The sequence below is a fragment of the Lacerta agilis genome, chromosome Z (genome assembly GCF_009819535.1).
Source record: "Lacerta agilis isolate rLacAgi1 chromosome Z, rLacAgi1.pri, whole genome shotgun sequence".
Taxonomy (NCBI): Eukaryota; Metazoa; Chordata; class Lepidosauria; order Squamata; family Lacertidae; genus Lacerta; species Lacerta agilis.
The window spans coordinates 37,343,778-37,366,165 of NC_046331.1; the positions used below are offsets into that span (position 1 = coordinate 37,343,778).

The window sequence follows — 22,388 nt, forward strand, 5'->3', positions numbered from 1 at the left end:
TGAGCACCTTGCAGAAAAGGTGGGATATAATAGCAACAAGTACATCGCCACCTGTCCTAGTGGCAGCTATTTTGGCAGTACAAGGATAGTTGCTGGCAATATTGTCATATATGCATGAGAGATGGATGCTGTGTTGACATTCCTCCCCCCACCCCCGATTTCCCCCACCCCCTTTGTGTTTTCTCATAACTGTCCTTTTTATGTGCTATCCTGGAGAACGCTATGCCAGCACCATGCTTCCCTGACTTATCCCTTTCCCTTGTTTTATCCTGCAGTCCTCAATCCCCGCCCAGCGCTATAACTCTTTGAGTTTAGGTGGCACAGACAGTGAAGATGACCAGGTAAATAGTCAATTTTTCCAGCTGCTTCTGAAGTGGCAGCCTTTTGTACTTTTCCTGTGGTGGCGGAATTCAATCCCACACGAAACGAGACAGACCCCGTTCCTCCATAGCTTCACATGGGTCTGAAAGACCTTGTCTTTCTTTCTTTCTTTCTTTCTTTCTTTCTTTCTTTCTTTCTTTCTTTCTTTCTTTCTTTCTTTCTTTCATTCTGCCTTCGGGGGCTAATTGTAAACTGAGCTGTAGAAATAAATGGTGCTTTGGTTTAATTGGTTGTTTTATGTATAAGGCTTGTGCTGGGTGACTGCCATGTCTGTGGTGCCTTTGCTTTTTTCTTCTTCTTTTAGTAGCATTATGAAATAGGTCTTTTAAATGGAACTCTGGGAACTGTAGCTCTGTGAGGGGAATAGGGATCTGCTATAATTCTCAGCACCCTGAACAAACTTACAGTTCCTAGGATTCTTCGGGGGGGGGGGGGGAGCCACGGCTGTTTAAAATTGTGTGGTGTTGATTTAAATGTACAGTATAGCATAGATGGGACCCACCTTGTGCACACCAGGCCAATGTCCGACCTAAGTTCAGCCTGTGAGTTTTGTGGGGATTGGAATCCTTAACTTTCAAAGTGTGTACAGTCCAGCAATCTCTATCAACAATATTACACTCGCTTGATTGGACAACAGCCTACTTCTGTGCGGTAATTTTCCCAGGTCTAAAGGTGGAATCTTACCTACTTATAATGTTTGTTACGTGCTTACATCTGAGTATTTTAGCTTCTGAACCCATCTAGGCCACATTGTTGTTGTTGTTGTTGTTTTAGCACAATAATCACATATATAGGGGAGGCCTGAAACATATTAAACTTGTCTGTCTGCATTTTTCAGGTCACCTCAGAATCTGCCTCCAGACCCCTTAGCCCACAATCCTCTGCAGTTGTTGGGAGTCCTACCTTGCCATGCTGCCACTTGCTTCCTGTCGATTTCAGCAGTCCACCCACTCCACTGGGCTGCCTCAACACCTCTGCAGCCAAGCACAAGATTGCAATAAACCCGCGAAAACAGAAAGCCTTCATTCACAAAAACCAAGTTATTTCAGTAAGTGCCTTCTGGAGGTTGGTGGTTCTTTTGGAAGAGATTCTCTTATGAGCCTTCCTGTTTGTTACGATATTCACACAGGACTCTGCTCCAAGAATGTTCTTGCCCAGGTCTCGTCAATGCTTGCAGCAGAGTGAGGCATCAGAATGCTGAGCTGACAGCAAGGACTGTACTACCTTGGGTTACTGATGGGGAGCATTGCATTTTGAAATGTTGCCTTTTTTATTAATTGCAAGAAGAAAACTAGCCTCACAAGGAATGGATGGGCTAGTTTTCTTCTTGTAGGTTGTTGGTAGTTTTTTTTTAAAAGAAGATATGAGGGATAATCCAATTCCTTCCTGGTTCTTTTGGAAGAGATTCTTCCTTATGGTTTTTTGTAGTCTGTAATTTTTGTAGTCTGCCAGACTTTGGAAAGGGTAAGTGTTAGATTCATGCCACTTTATCCATTCTACTTTGCCACATTTTATTGGTCTATTGTCGTAAGCTGACTTGAGGTCAAGGGGTGTGTTAAACGAGTTTCCTTTACCTATCGTTCCATCAACAGTGTTCTCTTTGGATCTTGTACAGAATCTCTTGAAGAATAAAAGTTTGATGCAAAACAAAGGAATTACTTCCCCCTTTCACTTTCCATTCTAAGTTCCCAACAGCACCTTTCAGTATTACATTGTGAAATTGGTTGGCTGGTTAAAAAGGCAGGCAGCTGATTAACCCCCAAACCCCTTTTTGTTGGTTGAAAGCCTTTTTGTTTATGTTCAGTTTAAAAAATGGAATCTATGCCCTCTGCAAATTGTCTGAACTGTCTTTCTCTTTCACAATAGGTAGAAGAGGTGGCAAAACAGCAAGGCCTTCTCAAACCCATAGAAGGAAAATCAGGCCATGAAAAATTACTTGAAGAAGATGGTAGAAAAGAGGGGGGCTGGCCAGGTAATGGCCTCCGTGTATGTGTGTGTGTGCAAGAGTGTGATCACGCATTTGCCAGCACATGTGGAAGAGTGTGGGGAAGAGTATTGAGGTTTGTATTGGTTCTGCAGACCAGAGACCTATGGAAGAATAAATTGTTTGCAATGCAAAAGGTCCCAGGTTCAGTTACCAGCATCTGGGAAAGACTTCTGTGTGAAACCCTGCAGCTGGTACCTCCCACCATTCCTCTGCATCCAGCCAGTCCATGACATGGACCCAATGATCTGACTCAGCTTCTTGTGTTCTTTAACCATCTTCTTCTCTCCTCCTTTCTTACATAGGCCTATCAATCCAGAATACCAGTAACTTAAATGGGAGTCAGACTAATGATGCATTATCCATGACAAGGGCCTCTGATGCGTTGCATTATTCTTGGAATACTGGCCCTGGTGCTGAGGAGAATTGCAGATTAGAATCTGAGAACCAGAACCGTCTGGAAACAGATCTCCAGGCTTCTGTAACAGTGTCCTGTCCAAATGCACAGTCCTCTCAAACAAAGCACAAAGAAGAAGAGATGGAGGAGGAAGGGGTGAAAACAACTGGGCAACCAACTGATAACCTCACATCAAACTCACAGAGCTCCGTGAAAGAGATCATTGAGAATGTTGAACCTTTGCAGCCTGAAACAGAAGATATTAGATGCTTAGATGTTGCCTTGCCTGGGAATAGCATGGCTAAGGACCTTGATGCAGCAGAAGAGTGTCACAACGTACCTTGCCTACAACCTGTAGATCAAAAAGCAAAAGACTCTAGTGATGGCAGTGATGCAATACATATTTATAAAGCAGAAGATGGACTTGGTGACGGGGACAGCTTGGTCACGCTTCAGGCAGCCCCTGCACTACACAGTCCACAGTTTTCTGCATCCACTATGGAGGCTCCCTCAGAAGCAGAGAAGGCCGTAGCCTCGGCCCTTGAAAAACACCAGACACCCAAAGAAGTTACAGGAGGACAGTCTGCAGATATGGAAAGTCAACTGTGCAAAGGCCACACAAAGCAAACAGCCTTTCCGCAGGGAGGACCAGCCATTTCAGATGCCCAAGTAGATGAGCTTCCGCTTCAGAGTGCCATGAGTGAGAAACCTTTCCACCCAAATGAACCACATTGTTCTGATTTGAACAGCAGCCGAGGCGGGCAAGAGGATGCCACCTTTAGAAACCTGAGCAACCCTTCTCTGGTAGGTCTGGCCTCTGCAGGATCCCCCAAGGTTGCTCCTAAAAGCAGCAGTTCTGGTGACAAGGCTGGAGACTTACCAGGAAGTGTGAAAATGGAAGAAAGCAAAGGTCCAGATGAGATTGCCAAGGCCCACCCAAAGTCCACTTCTGCTAAGCCTGCCAGGTTCACCATTGCATCAGCCTGGCAGAGGTCTCTTTCGGGGGGTTCAAGTTCCATGGATAGTTCCTGCCCTGGAAGCACCCCATCTTCACCCATAAGACCAGAGTTGTTTGAAGGAATGCCCCAGTTAGATGCAGCCGCAGAGGGATATATAGTAAGGAGCCCAGAGTGTCTTGACAAGGGCAATGGGACTGTTGGCGCCAACTTAAATTCTGCAAATGAATGGCCAAAAGAAGAGACGCTTGACCGTGAGAGCCCATTTGGGGTTAAGCTGAGGAGAACACCCTCTCTATTGAAATACCGAACCCAGCAGAAGCATCACGAGCCTGCAAATCAGCTGACATCTGTGGTTCCAGGAACCTCTTCCACCTTGGTCAAAGAAGATCTGATGCCACCGAGTTCTGGGAAGCCTCCCCAAAATCTGACTGGTGGCACTAAAGCTTCGGTTCCAAAACCCACCTTCCAAAAGGAGAACCACCCAATCAAAGCCAGCAAACCTGACGAAGATGAAGCCAAGCAGCAGATAGGTAAGCTCTCAGGTATTTGTGTTTTTTATACAAGCAGGTTGCTTTAAATGCATCTGCTTGTTGGCTGCTTGGTAATGCATGAATGCTCAGGAGAGTGCTACACGTTATGGCAGATGTGGGAAACAGCTGTGTTTCATGCTGCAAACACCTGCATGTCGCCCAACAGATGTTGCTGGAATCCAGCTCCCATTGGCCTGAGCCAGCATAGCTAGTGCTCATGTACGATGGGAGTTGTAGTTCAACAAGTTGTCTGTATTTTGTGTACATAATTACCTTTATTTCTTAATGTGTAGATTGCATTTATGCCAAAATCCCACCCCTGAATATACATTCAGAAAACCATGTTTTTATACAGGTTCTGTGGACACAGTGGACATTTAAATTGTTATTTTTATGTACATATGCAATTTCAAGTTCACAGAACTTTGTGACATAATAAACCGATAAAAACATTTGAGTTTATATTTGAGATTCATTCCAAAAATCCATCAAGCACTACGTCAGTTAGAAATAGATCATCTGAACCATAGCTTGAACAGTTTTTTAAAATCACTCTGAACATTTTAAAAGCTGGTATGAAATCCTGTTCTTCCATGTCCCAGGATATTATTATTTTTTTAAATACGTTTTCCCCCTTTAAACTTAATATGTAGTTTGTTAACTACTGCTTCAATTATACACTCACTTTCCTGAGTGGAAATGGGGCTGGTTTGTGAGTTGATATGCACAGACCACACTATAATTAATTAATTGTTTTTCTATATCCCCTTTCCTCCAAGGATCATGGGGCTGCTTACAATATAAAAACACAAAAATGCACAGCATAGTAACAAACAAAATCAATAACCCTCTTCCCTCATGGGACTTGGCCTCCAGACCCTTCACCACCCTTGTGGCTCTCCTTTGCTGAGATGTCTTGGTGTTTGAGGCTAAAAATCAATATGGCATCCTCTATGGTGGTTTGAAAAAGCTTAAACTAAATTATTGGCAATTTGCTTCTCTTTAATAGTATACCTGAGTCTGCTGCCTAATGTGAGAGCCACCCCAGGGCTGGCTGACATCAGTGCTTTTTTTCTGGGTGTACTCAAGGGCTAAAGAGTAAAAAAGGTAAAACTTTTTGATGATAGATAGATAGATAGATAGAGTGGTACCTTGGGTTACATATGCTTCAGGTGACATACTCCGCTAACCCAGAAATAACACTTCAGGTTAAGAACTTTGCTTCAGGATAAGAACAGAAATCGTACTCTGGCAGCGCAGTGGCAGCAGGAGGTGCTTCAGGTTAAGAACAGTTTCAGGTTAAGAACGGACCTCCGGAACGAATTAAGTACGTAACCAGAGGTACCACTGTAGATGATAGAGACAGATGATAGATAGATGACAGACAGACAGACAGACAGACAGACAGTAGCTTGCCCAACTGACTGGGTTGCCCCAGCAACTCTGGGTGGTTTCCAACATATATAAAAACATAATATATTAAACCTTTCCATAAAGTGTGACACTTACTGTAACTTCCTTCCTTCTTTCTTTCTTTCTTTCTTTCTTTCTTTCTTTCTTTCTTTCTCTAAACAACAGAGGTTTAGAGCATGTCTGTGGGCTGGATTTACTTGTGTTCTTTGCAAAAAGTCATCCATGCATTTTGCAGCTGCATGAATGCAGTTTTTAGGATGCATTTTAACGTTTGAGACTTTGAATAACTGTAATGCACGGTTTGCTGTTCAGCTGTGTATTGACATGATTTGAATTCCTCTGCTTGGAATTATGCACTTTGCAGAGTCTGGATCAATAAAGGGGGTTAAAGAACTAATAATAATAAATAATAATAATCTTACATATTTGCGATAGTGCCTGTCTGTGTGTGGATTAAGTTGTGTGATCGTGTAATTGCAGTCCCCAAACAGCTTTTTTTTTTTTTTTTACTAAGGCTGCATGGTGCATCAGGAAGGCCATTGTGTAAGTTTGATCAGCTTCTCTCCAACCCCTAGGGCAAACCCCGGCTGCACACCTGGAAAGCACGTCCTCTGAACCAGCATGGATTCTGATGGCAAAACTAAAGCAGAAAGGCTTCCAGGGTCACCCTCTTGCGAAAGGACAGAAATGGGAGGATAAAACCTCTGCCAAAACGGAACAAGGAGGGGAGAAGCATAGCAGGGTTTCTCAGCAGGAAAAGGTAGGTGCATATTGACCCCTGTTCATATCATTTAGTGGAATATTTTGTAGGAAGCTCTCCTTTGATATACTCGGAGGTGACTGATTGTTTTATTTCTGATTTTAATTTTCAGTAATTGTGCACCTTGTCACATGAGTTAATTTTTTTAAAAAAAGTTATGTAGAAAGCTGCTTCATCAGGTCAGCCTGTTTGTCCATCTAGCCTGTATTGCCTACTCTGACTGGCAGCGGCTCTTCAGGTTTCAAGCAGGATTCTTCCAATCCAGGGCCAACACCAAGGGCAGGTGTTACTGGGCTCTTTTTAAGGCCCTGGCCCCTGACCACTGCCACACTCTGCATACAAATTTACTTTCCTGCTCCACTTTGCTGTCACTGCCTGTGTTCACCTTCTGTGTATTAACATGCAGGCAATGACAAGCGAAGGGACACGGCTGCACCATCCACAGGCCTTGGTAGGTGGAGCAAGGAATGGGCAGCAGTGCCTCGGAGAGCAAGAGAGGAGCCAAAGAGGTGTCCAAAGAAACACCTCTGCAGAACCTAGAACCAGCATTGTTTCCCATCATCTACTACTCAAGTACCCTTTCAGCTTTGGCTACCAGGAATTAAACTGAGCCCTTCTGCGTATGCTGTGCCACTGAGCCATGGCCACTCTTACCAATACTTTTGGATACCAGAATTTATTTATTTTTAAGAGCTTAACTCTTCAAAACTTGGCTTCAATACTGTGACAATTGCAGGGAAGGAAGCACATACTGCTTAGTTTAGACATGGTCTCTGGGTTTGTGTGTAGGGAGCTTAGTGTTGGTGTCATGTGAACAGTGGGTTAAATTACACAGTGCTTGGGCTCATGTGCTGAGGAGCACATCCCACATGTCTTGATGTTCTGAGATAAGGCTTCCAGGTGCACTGGGTTACCATAGCAATACCTATGGAGGTTGAGCATATGACTTCCTGAGTCCTTCACCCTCTCCTCGGTATAATGGTCTCTAAGGCAGGGTTTCCTAAACTTGGGTCTCCACTTGTTTTTGGACTGTAGCTCCCATTATCCCTAGCTAGCAGGACCAGTGGTCAGGGGATGATGGGAATTATAGTCCCAAAACAGCAGGAGACCCACGTTTAGGAAACCCTGTTCCAGGGCATTGTATTCATTATGTATGTCGTGGTGTCTGTGTCCTGTTGCATGTCCTGATGCTACCCTGTTTCCTGTTGGGGGCTGACTCTGAATCTGTGAGAGTCAACAGAAGAGGCTGTGAGTCTTGTAACCTTGGAAAACTACTGTTAGTCAGTGGATGGAGCAGAAGTCTTTCTCAGTATAAGTCACTTTCTTTTGTTTCTATGACTTTTGTGGGAGTACTTTATGCACAGAAACTGTTCATGGCTCAGCCAACCCATTCATCTCTTTCGGATGGAACAGTCCTGGCTTGGTAAATCTTTGTTTAGGAAGCCAGAAGCCAGTGCCAAGTCTACACTCCCCTTTGATGCTTCAACCCTGGTTTATATAAATCAGAGTTACTTTTTATGTCTTTCGTCTCCGGGGTCTGATATATTGGACAAAAGTGGGAACTGAGCCTGTATTGATGAAGTTAGGCTGGCTGAAGTTAGGCTGGCTCTTAAAATGTTTATGCGTTTTTCAAATGCTGCTCCGTTTTAGATTTTTATAATTTCTAATTTGCATGTAAGTTTAGTGATGGGATTTTGATGATGACTTGCAAAGTGGCATACAAGCTGCAGTGTAGGAAGAATCCATCTGGATTTGTGTTGGTTTGCTTACTAGGCACTTAAACAAGGATTTGACTGCGGCTTAGAGCCCTGATTAATACACTGACATTAAACCAGAGTTCCCTATTTCAGTAGTAATTAGGATGCAATTGCAATGGGAAGAAGGGAAAAGGAGTGCCTGGGCCTGAAGCTTACTCCCAACTTTCTAAACCATTGTTTGTTAAACTGGAAAAAACCATTGGGTGAAATCCAACACTAGTCATACGTTACTAATTGAAGTCAATGGACTTAAGTCACTCAAGCTTCATCTGCTCTGCAGTGCATGAATTGCATTCTTCTTTTTTTGCCTTATAGCAAACAAATTTTACCAGTGAGAATTTACTGAAGAAGACCAGCGCTCCTCAAATACGTGCACTTGAGAGTAAAATCCAGTTGAAGATGGCTCCATCAGCTACAAAAGGTATTAAAAACTGAAAAAAGAACAGGAGTGGTTATTTAAACTTCCCCCATTGAGCTCAGCTAATATGGAAGGGATGTTGAAACTTCGATATAGCACCGTGCTTGGATGGAATTAGTAGCTATATTTGGATATATTGCAGAACAATTCGTTCAGTCGTGTCCGACTCTTCGTGACCCCATGGACCAGAGCACGCCAGGCACGCCTATCTTTCACTGCCTCCCGCAGTTTGGCCAAACTCATGCTAGTCGCTTCGAGAACACTGTCCAACCATCTCATCCTCTGTCATCCCCTTCTCCTTGTGCCCTTCATCTTTCCCAACATCAGGGTCTCATGAGGTTGCCAAAGTACTGGAGCCTCAACTTCAGGATCTGTCCTTCCAGTGAGCACTCAGGGCTGATTTCTTTAAGGATGGATAAGTTTGAGCTTTTTGCAGTCCATGGGACTCTCAAGAGTCTCCTACAGCATCATAATTCAAAACCATCAATTCTTTGGCAATCAGTCTTCTTTATGGTCCAGCTCTCACTTCCATACATTACTACTGGGGAAACCATAGCTTTAACTATACGGACCTTTGTTGGCAAGGTGATGTCTCTGCTTTTTAAGATGCTGTCTAGGTTTGTCATTGCTTTTCTCCCAAGAAGCAGGCGTCTTTTAATTTAGTGACTGCTGTCACCATCTGCAGTGATCATGGAGCCCAAGAAAGTAAAATCTTTCACTGCCTCCATTTCTTCCCCTTCTATTTGCCAGGAGGTGGTGGGACCAGTGGCAATGATCTTAGTTTTTTATGTTGAGCTTCAGACCATATTTTGCGCTCTCCTCTTTCACCCTCATTAAAAGGTTATTTAATTCCTCCTCACTTTCTCACATTTGCAGGACGATGCATGCATGCAATTCTTCCAGGGGCAGTGAAAAACTCCAGGGGCAGTCTTCACTGAGACTTGGGTTCATTTTGAAGAATGTTCCTGCATGGTGGGAGGTTAGCCTAGACAACCCTTGATCACCCAGGACATATGACTTATTTACAAATAAACAAGCAAAGCACAGGTGGAGGCACAGCATTGACAGTTCTTGCAGGAAAGCAGATCCACTACCTCCCCTTCAACATGTTTTCCATCCTTCCAGCAGAATTTCACATCTCTTTGTGAATTTAGAAAACTGCCTTTTACTTAATCAGACCATGGATCTTTCTAATTTGGTGCTGTCTACCCTGATAGGCAGCAGCCACCCAGGACTTTAGGCAGAGCCTCTCCCAAGGATTGCCAGGGATTGAAGCTGGGACCTTCTACATACAAAGTAGATGAGCTATAGCTCTTCTTCCCCTTCTTACTCTGCCTTAACCACAGTTTCTTGACGCACAGCGACACAGGCACCAGTCTCCAACCCTTAATTGAAGAGAACAATAATTCCTGCACTCTGATGACCCTCACTTTCCAGGATCAGGAAGCCATGCCCTAACCAAGGGATGGGGAACCTGCAGCCCTCCAGGTGCTGTTGGAATCCAGTTCCCACCATCCTTGCTGGTTGGGGCTGATGGGTTTTAGAGTCCAACAAACTCTGGAGGGCTACAGCTTCTCCATTATTGTTTTAAGCCAGTGTTTCTCAAACTTGGGTTCCCAGCAGTTGTTGGGCTACAGTTCGCATCATCCTTGACCGCTCATCCTGCTAGCTAGGGATTGCATCCTTATTATGCAAAACTTTCCTGGGTAGTATGAGACCTTTTACAGTCTGGCCCAAAGGAGGTAGCGAAACTGATCATAGCTCACTGTGACTTGTTGACAAAGCATTTTGAAGACTAAATCACTTGCATCTGCTGAGAACCCGTCTTCAATGTTACACAGATTAATCTCAAGGGGGTTCCTTGGCACTGCTTTGTCCTGTTGGATGAGTTTCAGTAAGGCCCAAGGACACAGACATAGCACTTGGATCGGTCAGAGCGACCGCTTGTGCTCTGAACCCTTGGCCCTCTTGGCCGATAAAAACTAGCAGGGAGGAGACAGCTGGCTGGGCCAGGGAGGAGATTAATGTTTTCTTGTGAGAGGAGGTGGTTCCTGCTTGCTTGAAGGAGGCAATGATAAGACCACTCCTTAAGAAACCCTCCCTGGATTCGGAAAATCTAAGCAATTTCCTGCCTGTTGTCAGTCTCTCCTTCTTGGGCAAGGTTCTTAAGCGGGTGGTGAAGGACCAGATCCTTGCTTTCTCAGAGGAAACTGATTTTCTAGATCCATTTCAACTGGTGTTTAGACCCAATTTTAACACAGAAAGTGCTTAGGTTGCTCTGTATATTGATTTTTGTCAGGAGAGAGGCAGGAGAAATGTGTCCCTGTTGATTCTCCTTGACCTGTCAGCAGCTTTTAATAGCATCAACCATGGTATCCTTCTGTAGCAACTGTCCAAGTTGGGGGTGGTGGCAGCATGTTTTGTGGTGGTTCCAGTTCTGCTTTGGTGGTCATTTCCAAAGGGTGATGCTTGGGGAGTGTTCTTCAGCCTCATAGAGCCTACTTATTGTCCTCCTTTCCTCCCCCCCCCAGCAACACCTGTTAGAACAACGCCTCAGGAAGCCCCTCAAATGGAAAAGGAAACGAGGCCATTGCCAAGCCTACCAATGTCATCATGCAGCCCTGCTGAGCCACCTTGGCTTTCTCTGGCCAGGAAAAAGGCCAAAGCATGGAGTGAAATGCCTCAGATTGTTCAGTAGCCATTCAGAAGACCTTGTCTACACTGCCAATAGCTGCATTAATATAGCATATACTAATGTCTTCACTGTGATCATTTACTGAGGGTTTGGAGGGATGATGGGAAGCACTGGTGAATTGGGGGTGGGTAATTTCTACCACACATTTAACACGAGGGTAACCATTGGAATTATTAATACACTGGGTGCTTTTCACTGTAAGACAGTAATTGCTCCAGGAATCTTTGGCCATATGTTACAGTGTCAGTGTTAAGGTCAAAGACTCTGCTGAGAAGGACCTTGAAGGTTATTACACATTTCCCATTAAAAAAGGCAACTTATCCTACACCTGAGACACAGTATTCCTGCACTGGATGGAAAATATTGTGCTGGTATTTCTGGCTTTTCTGTTTTCTGCCAAAAAAACTGAAACTCTAAGCAGGCCCTGGATTGTCAGTGGCTGAAGGTGAGGCTACAAAGATGGTGGCTGTGTTCTGTTCTTCAAATGGTGAACTTAGTTTTCTAAGAGCAAGTGCAACACCAGTGCCTGCTTTGATAGTAACCCAAGACATCTCTCACACACAGACTTCCTATTGTATGGGAGATATGGCTGTGCAAGGAGAGGGATTGTACCGATTTTCCAGATGTTTAGAGTCATTCCAAAGTACTTGTTGCTCAATGGAAGAGGTACCCAATGTGGTGCTCTCAAGATGCTGGACTACAACTCAATCCGCCCTGGCAAGTGGGACCATTGGTAAAGGGTGATGGAATTTGTAGTCCTAGCATCATCTGGAGGTCATCACATTGACTGCCCTTGTGTGGAGACCCAATGGTAACTCTTTCAACTCCATTTTTCCCAAACAGAAATACATAGTGTCTGGGCTGCCTGTCAAAGAACTGAATCCCCTCTCTTTCTGGACCCCATCTAATGCTGCACAGCATAGTTTTTACCTATACAGGCAGCAGAATAGCAGCCATGACTTCAAGGTGTGTGTATTTGTGGGAAAGGGCACAGCTGGATAGTGCTGCTCTTGGCGATGCATGATTGCCAGTAAAATAGCACTTGGTTCAACCATTCAGGAATGTCCAGAACTGCCTGCAAATACAACAAATCTAGTTTAATATTTTTTTGCAGGCTTTGGCATAGATGTCTGAACCAGTTATGCATTGTAAAGAGCGTACGTAACACCAAGCAGAGTTGAGTTTTCTGGCTGCACATACTCAGAATCTGAATCTGCTGCAGCCCCTCAGATCTTCCAAAGCATCTTGTTGCTGGCGATGGATGAAGTGGATAGGTTGTTCCTGTTCCCTTCCAAGGAAAACAGGAAGCCTTATAGTTGCTCAGGTCTTCCCCTGTTCCTTATGACCCTTTTGAGCCCCAGTCCAAGAAACTGGCTGTGAAATTCTAACTTGGGATCAACTTCCGATACCAGCCTTTGCTAACCTGGTGCCCTTCAGATGTTTTGAACTACAACTCCCATCAGCTCCAGTTAGCACATGCTGGCAAAGGCTGATGGGGCTTGTAGTCCAAAACACCTGGAAGGCACCAAGTTGGCAGAGGCTGCTCTACACATAATGATGTATTCCTTTTGCACTAGTTATTTAAAGCAGTATCATACCACTTTAAACAGCTGTGGCTTCCCCCAAAGAATCCTGGTAACTTTGCCATGGGTACCGAGAGTTGACTCCTGTTCCCTTCACAGTGCTACAGTTCCTAAACCGGTTTAACAATCAATCCTTCTTCCTAAGGAACACTCGGAATTGTAGCTCTGAGAGGGTTTCCTAACAACTCTCATTGCCCTTAACAAACCACATCTTTCAGGATTCTTCGGGGGAAGCCATGACAGTTTAAAGTGGTATGATACCACTTTAATAGTATAGTGCTGGTGGGCTATTGGCTTGGGGTGGTGTCCTGCCATTCCTGATCCCCTTCTACTATGTAAAGGACACACAAATCAATACATTCCTGGTTTCTGTTTGGTTCTTTATTCTTTATTGCTTATTCTTAAAAAGAAGAAGAAGAAGAAGAAATGTTTCTTTTGAAATGTATGGAATGTATATATGTTTTTGTAATCCTTGCCTTTCTGGACCACATTTTCTTTTTCTTTTTTTTTGTATTTTGTTCCCATACTTTGTTTACTATTAAATTCTTTTGTCACAATTGACTTTTTGGTTTGTTGTGGTGGCAGGGAGAAACACATTTAAAAAACACACACAACACCTTTAAATATCCAAGAGGGCTACTTTCAACTGCCTGTCTCACCCATTTGCTAAACCAAAGGCAAACATGCTGTTTATAGCATTAAATAGATCGATATTTATGAAAGTTTTCAGTTGGGTTCCTCCCCTTTGCCTGCCAGTAGAGGGCAATAGACACCATTTCGGAAAAGTTTTTTATTATTTTGTTTTATAATGGCAATAGACACTTTTTAAATACAATTAATTTTTCATTGTGGATAAAAAAATCCCTAAATCAGCTTGTTCTGTTTAATGTGTGGCCCTGGTTTGGTTTATGTTAGTTGTAGTTCAGGCTGCAATCCCATGCATCTTAAGTCCCATTGGATTCACTAGAAATTACTTTAGGCTGCAATCCCTTGCACGTTTTCCTGGGAGGAAGTTCTGCTAAGAAGTGTGTGGAGTACCTCTGGTGGGGGAAATGTTGTGCTCCTTCTGAGGTAGTTTGTCCATCTTTGGCCCCCACCCTGCACTCAGAGCTCACCTGTGGCTCCTAGAAACTGTCAGCATGACAACATTGCAACACTGACAGCAGCCACACCACAGGAAAAGGCTTTGACTGGCTGACTAAACCAGGTGAGGGCAGTTGATGGTTCTCAAACCCTTGGTGAGTTAGGCACTTCCCCTGCATATGAAGAGAGGCTCTGGTGAATTGAGCATACAAGACCAATAGTGGGTCCAATGGTCAAGAAGAAGGTTTCTGCACATGCTGTGGAGGGAAGTGAGGGGCAGATGGGACTCGTCAACCTGGGAAAGGACCCTTTTCAGATTATCTGAGAAAATACTATAGTCAAATGAAATCACAGGCAGGACTTGAGGGATGATAAAGGAATGTAATGTAAGATATATGTTTTGGAGAAATATTACTTTTATGGCAGTAGATGAATGATTTGAATTGAAACATCACGGAATAAAGGGCGGGAAGCCAAAATTATAAGGGAATATTGTACTAAAATTGAACTGAATTCGTTAAATTGTTAAAAAAAACCCATAAAATTTTATTAAAGCAAAAAAGGATATTGTAATTTTTTTTTTTTACTTTTGAGTAGACATGCTTAGGATTGTGATTGTTAGTCCCAACGGAAGTAGTGAGACTTGTTTCCAAGTAAACATGCATTGGTTTGTGCTGGAGGGCTGCTATCTGCACACCTATCACAGAACTCTCTAGTATTTCTAGTGAAATATGCAATAGCTTCAGAGAGTAAGCCTTATGAACATCTGCATAGGACTGTGTATTGCATGTCCAACTGAAAGCAATGGAAGAAATGAAATGAAATGAAATGAAAAGAAATGAAAGCAATGGAAGCAATGGAAGAAATGGAAGTTGACTAGCTGGCATGAGCCCGGCAAGCACACAGTATTTTTTTCCCAGCATACTACCCAAGGTGTAGAAGCTCTAGCAGGCCCTGCATTTGTATCTAATTCAAATATTTGTGCACAAATATTGTATGTACTTTTGTGTGTTGGTTGATGTTTTGAAAATTTTCACAGCCAAGAAATCTGTGAAATCCTGGTCCTCAAGTCTAACTAACTCTGGCCAGGCCTGATGTGAGGACACTGGAGCAGTAAGTACTACCCAAAGTCATTTCTGAATGGCAGGGGCTTCTACTTTGTTGGAGTATCTTGTCATTTCAGTTGTGTTCAATGTGGATCAGCTGGCAAGAGGACAAGCAGGTTTCATCTTGTACTATCTTCCATCCTGAATGCTCAGAGACATTCACTTGGCAAGGGCCATACCAAAACAGGGATGTAGACCCAGTGGTCCTCCAGATCTTCTCAGACAACCACTCATATAATCCCTGACCATTGGCCAAGCTGGCTAGGGCTGGAGGGAGTTGGTCCAGCAAGAGCTGGACAGTCACAGGCTCCCAATCTCTGCAGATATACAGTGGTACCTCTGGTTAAGAACTTAATTCGTTCTGGGGGTCTGTTCTTAACCTGAGACCGTTCTTAACCTGAGGTGCCACTTTAGCTAATGGGGCCTCCTGCTGCCGCCATGTCACCGTCGCACGATTTCTATTCTCTTCCTGAGGTAAAGTTCTTAACCTGAGGTACAACTTCTGGGTTAGCAGAGTCTGTAACCTGAAGCGTTTGTAACCTGAGGTGCCACGTGTATTTGTATACCTCCCTTCATCCAAAGATCACAGCGTGGTTCACAACCTCTATCTATCTATCTATCTATCTATCTATCTATCTATCTATCTCTCCTGAGTAGCCCTCATCCTTCAGCCAGCTAACGTCAGTAATTTAGAATGCAATAATAACATAACTTTAAAGAAGAATGATTAACAAAAAAGATAATTAATAGAGGGATTGTTTTAAGTATTCAGAGTTCCCAAAGCATGATAGAAGATGGTCTTAATTAGGTGCTGCAATGGCTTCAACAGAAGTGTAGACAAAATCATGAAGGGACCCGGGTGGCACTGTGGTCTAAACCACTGAACCTTAGGGCTTGCCGATCAGAAGGTCAGCGTTTTGAATCCCTGCGACGAGGTGAGCTCCCGTTGCTCAGTCCCAGCTCCTGCCAACCTGGCAGTTCGAAAGCACATCAAGTGCAAGTAGTTAAACAGGTACTGCTCTGGCGGGAAAGTAAACAGCGTTTCCGTGCACTGCTCTGGTTCGCCAGAAGTGGCTTAGTCATGCTGGCCACATGACCCAGAAGCTGTATGCCAGCTCCCTCAGCCAGTAAAGCGAGATGAGCACTGCAACCCCAGAGTTGTCAGCGACTGGACCTAATGGTCAGGGGTCCTTTTACCTTTACCTTTAACTATGACCCACAGTGGGTTTGTTATTTCTCCACAGTTGGAGATTTTATGTCTCCGACAGCTAGTTGCAAGGAATTGAAAGTGGAGAGAATGCTGTTGCACTCATTGCCCTGCCTTTGGGCTTCCCACAGGCACCTGGTCGACTGACAGCGGCTGCAAACTATTGCAACAAACAATATAGGTGATGAAGGGAAATAAGCTGCTCTGAAAAGGTGTGAGGAACTCTGCAGCGAAAGGAGGCTAATTATTATACCACATACCGGTAGTAATAGAGTCTATTACACAGAATGAGCAGAACAAAGCAGAACATTCATAATGCAGGGATTATGGATAAAAAGGAATACCACTGTAACCAGGGCTGGCGCGTCCATTTAGGCGAACTAGGCAATTGCCTAGGGCGCCAAAATGGAGGGGGCGCTGGCCAGGCTTGGGCGGGACGGGCTAGCCAGCCCCGTCTCGTCCATTGGGGCTGGTGGCGCGGCGCACCAGGGCACCGGCCCCCCCAAGGGCGCCCCTGCGAGCCTGCCGGCATACCGGACACCACCTCCCCAACCCACCTCCACGGGCGGGCGGGCGCTTGCTGCTTCCGGGCGGGCTGCGAGCCGGCCGCCCAGCCCCGTCTTCGAGCACAGTGAGCGGGGGAAGCTGCGCGGCCCTGCCAGCGGCCTCCCCCCACCCCCACAGGCGGCTGGGTGCTTGCGCCACCTGCGCTCTCCCCCGGATGCCCCGGACGCATGGGGGTGCCGGAAGGATCGTTGCGCCATGGCGGCAGATGTGCCTGAGACGGCCCTGGGGCAGGCAGCAGCTTCTCCGCTGTAGCGGAGAGGTGCTGCTTGCCCCCTACACCACCACCCAAGCTCCCGCTAAAGCAGGCTTTGGCAGGGGGGGGGCAGAAGGTGGTTCGCCTAGGGTGCAAGAAGCCCTAGCACCGGTCCTGACTGTAACTTAACCCTTAGAAAAGAGCATTAGGCCTTTGAATTCTCCAGGGGAAAATACTGGAAAGCAGAGAATCAGAAAACATCTTGCTAATGTTTTATGTCTCTTTATGTAGAGTTAGATTATTCCGCTGGAACCTGAAACCCCTGATGCTACAAGTGGTATATAATATTTTCATTCAATTTCCTTTCCCTGTCCCATTAAAAGCCAAGCCTTCAATATTTGGTTGTATAGAACCACTCTGTAAGGCAGAACAGTCAGTTTTGCTGTTGTCATCATTCAGAGTGCTAGTTGACTTGCTTGTTGCAGGTGACCTCTTGCAAAGCTTACCTTAGTTAGCAAGGGTGACCTACTGCCCTCCCACTGCTTCTGGACTTTAAATCCCATTGTATTGTTCCATTGACCATGGGGAGTCTATCCAGAGGTCTCCCACCCTATCCTAAAGACTAAAATAATCCAACTCTTTGTCAATTCTAAAACAGTTCCAGGTTCTGGGGAGCAGGGAAAAATGGTTCAGTTTCAAATTCTGCTGCTACAGGTCTATGGCTGAATAAGTGCAAGACAATATTGCCTTTTGAAATCTGTTTGTGTACATGGCTTTCTTGAAGCATTGCCTTTCTTTTCCTCATAGCTCTGGTGTTGTTTTTCTTGCAAATTTGGTTTCCAACTAGCTATGAAAAGTTATTTGGGGAGGCAGCTATGACTAAGATTGGATATTTATTTGCTATCTTATTTCTGGAAAAAACCACACAGACTTTTATTTAAAAATCCTTGTTTTCATCTGGGACTCTGTAACCTTTAGTTACCCCTGTTATGTAACTGGGCCACAATACACACAACATGTAGTTCTAATGACACCCCCCCCCCACCGCTGTGGTTCCGTGAGTTCAGAAAGGTGCTATCTGTCAAGTTTGTACAGCAGCAATAGCTTTCCTGGCTTTGATATGCAGGTATGCATAAAGCAAAGAGAGATTTAGGCTGGAGAGGGCAGAGGTTTAGACAGGTTAGTAGGTCTTTGAGTACAGCAACCTCAGCCAACCTTGGTGCCCCTGGATGTTGTGAACTGCAGTGCCCATCAGTCCCAGCTAGCACTGATGGGAGTTATAGACTCATAGAATCTTAGAACTGTAGAGTTGGAAGGGACCTTGAGGGCCATCTAGTCACACCCACCCACCCACCCCGCAATCTCAAAAACATCATACATGACAGATGGCCATCCCAAGTGAGTCTGTTCCACTATCAAACAGCTGTTACGTTCACAAAGTTCTTCCTGTTTAGTCAGAATCTCCCTTTTTCTAACTTGAAGCCTACCCCCCAGAGCAGGAGAAAACAAGCTTGCTCCATCTTCCATGTAATAACCATTTAGATATTTGAAGACGATTATAGCTCTTCTCAGTCTCCTCTTTTCCAAGCCATACATACCCAGCTCCTTCAACCATTCCTCATAAGGCTTGGTTTCCACACCCTGATCATCTTGGTGGCCCTCATTTGCACATATTCCAGCTTGTCAATAACCTTCTTATAATGTGGTGCTCAGGTGTTGTCTGGCCAAGGCAGTATAGAGTGGTACTATTACTTCCCTTGACCTTAACACTCTACTTCTGTTGATGCAGCCTAGAATAGCATTACCGGTATATTTTTTTGCTGCTGCATCACACTGTTGATTCAGGTTAAGCTTATGGTCTAAGACCCCTCAATCCTTTTTACATGTACTACTGGCAAGCCAGGTGTCCCCCATCTTATATTTCTGCAGATGGTTCTTCCTGCCTAAGTGTAGAACTTTGCATTTGTCCCCGTTGAAATGAATTTTGTTAGTTTGTGCCCAGTTCTCCCATCTGTGAAGGTCATCTCGAATCCCAATTCTATCTTCTGTGGCATTAGATACCCCTCCCAGTTTGGTGTCACTTGCAACTTTCATGAGCATCCCGCCATCTCCCTCATCCAGACCTCTGCAGCACCCCACTTGTCACATTTCCCCCCAGGATGACAAGGAACCATTGGTTCGGTCAGTAAACCAGCTACAAATCCACAGTTACCTTGTCCAGCTCACATTTTACCACCCTCTCTGTAAGAATATAATGGGGGACTTTTGTCAAAAGCCTTAATGAAATCAAGATACACTACGTCCACAGTATTCCCCTGATCCACCAAGCTTGTAACTTTGATTAAAAAAAAAAAGACTTGTGAATTGTAGTGGTGAGAGCATAGCTGGGAAACTTCAGGCCTGTGGGCCAAATGTGGCCCTCCAAAATTCTCTGTCAAGTCCTCAGGACTCTCCCTAGGCTGTGTCTCCTCAGGCCGCACCTTTCATTGGTCCCCCTCAAATGCTTTTACCTGGCTGGAGTGGGTCTGTGCAATGATAATGCCTGGCTGGAGAAACATGTCCTTGCATATATCTGATTTTATATCTGAATGTAACTTCACACCACCCACTTTTGTCTTGGCCCCACCTACAGCCCTAAATACACCCCTGTTTATGATCTTAGGCGATTTTATCTCAGACTAAACCTACTACATCACAGGGGTCTTGAGAGGAGAGATTTGAGGTGGGTTAGAGGAATGGGAAGAACCTTATGTGATGACTTCATGGAGAAAAGGTGAGCTATAAAATAGATGCACACATTGAAAGCTAGACTATGCTATGAGAAGTGTGGGGTTAGCTAGCCCTGAGCTAAACTGTGCCACACTTTATCCTTTTCAAAGGGTTTTTTTCACGCTCCAGGTATTGGGTGTCAGATACCTGTTGTGAAGTCACAGAATGTGTGCCGAAGCCCCAGTCCATTAGCTAAGTAATAATGTGCAACCTTCTGTTACAAAACAACACAATGACACCCCATATCAGTTAAGCTACCAACACATGTTAGTCAACAAACAATTTTTTTATTAGCAAATCACAGATCACCATAGCTTTGATGCAAAATGACATCAGAACACATACAGGATTAATTATTTTTTTAAAAAAACTAGACTATGAAATACATTTCTAACATGACAAGTCAGAATACACTGGGAAAAAATTCCTAATCAAACCTAACAGAAAGAGGTAGCTGAACCATGATAAGAGTTTATACTTAATTTCACTTCAAGTTCATTGTAGTGCAAGCTTTTGTTTGTTTATTAATTCATTCATTTTTAAAGAATGCTGTACAAAGTGATGTAATTTTGCAATTCCTTCAGGTGGCTTAATTTCTGGCATCAGGAACATTTTATTGTTAATGCAGGGCTAAGACAACTGAGACCCCCCAGATCAGCTTTTCTCAACCTTGGGTCCCCAGATGTTTTTGGCTTGCAATTCCCATCATCCCTGACCACTGGTCCTGCTACCTAGGGATGATGGAAGTTGTAGGCTAAAAACATGTGGGGACCCGAGGTTGAGAAAGGCTGCTCCAGATGTTGTTGGATTGCAACTCTCATTGCCCATACTGACTGGGGCTAATGGGAGTTGCATTCCAGCAACATCTCACGGTTCCTCACCCCTGGTTTAATGGGATTGCTGAGGAGCAGCAACTTAACCTATTTGAACTTTGGCCTGTTCTACACATGCAGATTAGTTGAGTTGTTGAGAGTACTGCAATGGGAGTAAAATAGGCAGTCCTTGTTTAAATGTGACTGCTGTGGCATATATAGCTAGAGCAGTACTAACCAGACGAAAGAATGACGCTTCAGCAGGCTTAAAAAAACCAACACCTTAAAATCTGCAGAACAACAATAAATCTTTAGAAAAAGCCCTAAAAGGGGCAGTACTGTGTGTGTGTGTGTGTGTGTGTGTGTGTGTGTGTGTGTGTAAAAGAGATGTAGGATTAAGCATGTTCAGTGACCAACTGCTGAAATAAAAAGATGGAAAGTAGGTGGAAAGGGAAATGGAGTGGACAGGGCTTCCTGGAACAATGAACAGGAAATGTTAATGCTGCAACATTTTGTTGCATGCCCCACCTGTACTACTGCAAACTACAGGTGAGATGCCATTTTTTAAAATGTACATTTTGTTAAACAAACCAACATAACTCATTGCATTTAGAAATCTTATACAGCAGGAACCGGGTTGGAATAAAACCTACTCCCCCCAGCCAATAGGCTAGTTTTCTACTTGCAGGGAGTTCATAAACCAACCAACCCTTAAAGGAGCATTCAAACATGGTGCAGTGCAACTCAGGAACAATCTGCCACCTTGTTCTGCTGTTTGTGGAGACTAGGCCCAAGCCTTGACAAAAAAACATTTCGAAGCATAAAACACTGGTTTTGCTACACTGCGGCTTTGTAAACGTTTTCGTTCCTCAAAATTTACTCTCAAATGTATTTTCGAAATCTTCTTCAAAAACTAGTATATGGCTCATGACGTCTGAGAAGCTCATAAATAGCAACTAAGAGTATTCAGGCACTTCAAATCCAGGAGTTAAGTCATTCTTGTCGTATGAAAACTTCAAGGTTTAAAGGAACAACAGACATCTGATTTGCCAATGCCTATCCAAGTTTTGTGGCCTCTAGGAGACTGTATGTCATAACATCCTGAAAAACCAAGGGAGAGACTGAGACAGATCAGTCTACTAACTATCACAACTGCGTATTATTAGATTTCAGGTTTAAAATGTCTCTGGTGATTAATTGTATGACCTTTTTAAGGCCCACTCAGAAATTCCACTGGCACTGGCAGTGCCACAGATTGGCATGACTGGCATTGGCCGAGGACCCATTTCTCAACAGAGGGAATTTTAAAGCCCCTGGTCCTCCTCCTCCTCCTCTTCATTATTGCAACAGACCATTTCACAGTGGTGGTGAAGAGGAGTACATCCCACGGCCCCTGCTTGAACAGCACACAGGTGAGAGCAAGTTATGAGGAAAGGAAGAAGCAGAAGCAACTGGTTGCTATGGTGATGAGGAGGCAGACTCACTCACTGAAGGAGGGAGACCTTTGACAAGTGCCCCCCCCTTAAAAAAAAAAAAACCCATCAAACTGGCTCTTGTTAGTCTTGTTAGTGGGTATAGGGCTGCAGCCCAAAGCTACACTCTTGTACTGTATATACTTTCCTGGGAGCCCCATTGAACACACAGCTGGCCCTACTTCTGAATAAACATGAATAGGACTGCACTGCTAGAGCTGCAAAACTTTGCATAGGAATAAAAACAACCATTCTAAAAATAAACATATCATCTCTCCCCCCAGCCCCCCCTCAAAATACAT

At 44.3% G+C, this 22,388-nt stretch overlaps 1 protein-coding gene and 1 long non-coding RNA gene across 2 annotated transcripts in view; both read left to right on the forward strand.

The window, feature by feature from the left end:
- KIAA1210 (KIAA1210 ortholog) overlaps positions 1-7,034 on the forward strand; it is a 30,668-nt gene extending 23,634 nt beyond the window's left edge. The window contains exons 7-12 of the mRNA XM_033138272.1: positions 276-341; positions 1,220-1,429; positions 2,248-2,353; positions 2,671-4,263; positions 6,240-6,424; positions 6,831-7,034. Of these exons, the coding sequence (XP_032994163.1) occupies positions 276-341; positions 1,220-1,429; positions 2,248-2,353; positions 2,671-4,263; positions 6,240-6,424; positions 6,831-7,034 (2,364 nt within the window). The remainder of the gene's footprint in view (positions 1-275; positions 342-1,219; positions 1,430-2,247; positions 2,354-2,670; positions 4,264-6,239; positions 6,425-6,830) is intronic.
- A 708-nt stretch (positions 7,035-7,742) lies between these two features.
- LOC117040169 lies at positions 7,743-12,106 on the forward strand. The gene is made up of 3 exons (XR_004425824.1): positions 7,743-7,915; positions 8,497-8,602; positions 11,131-12,106. It is a non-coding gene; the product is annotated as an uncharacterized LOC117040169 (long non-coding RNA).
- The last annotated feature ends 10,282 nt before the right edge of the window (positions 12,107-22,388 follow it).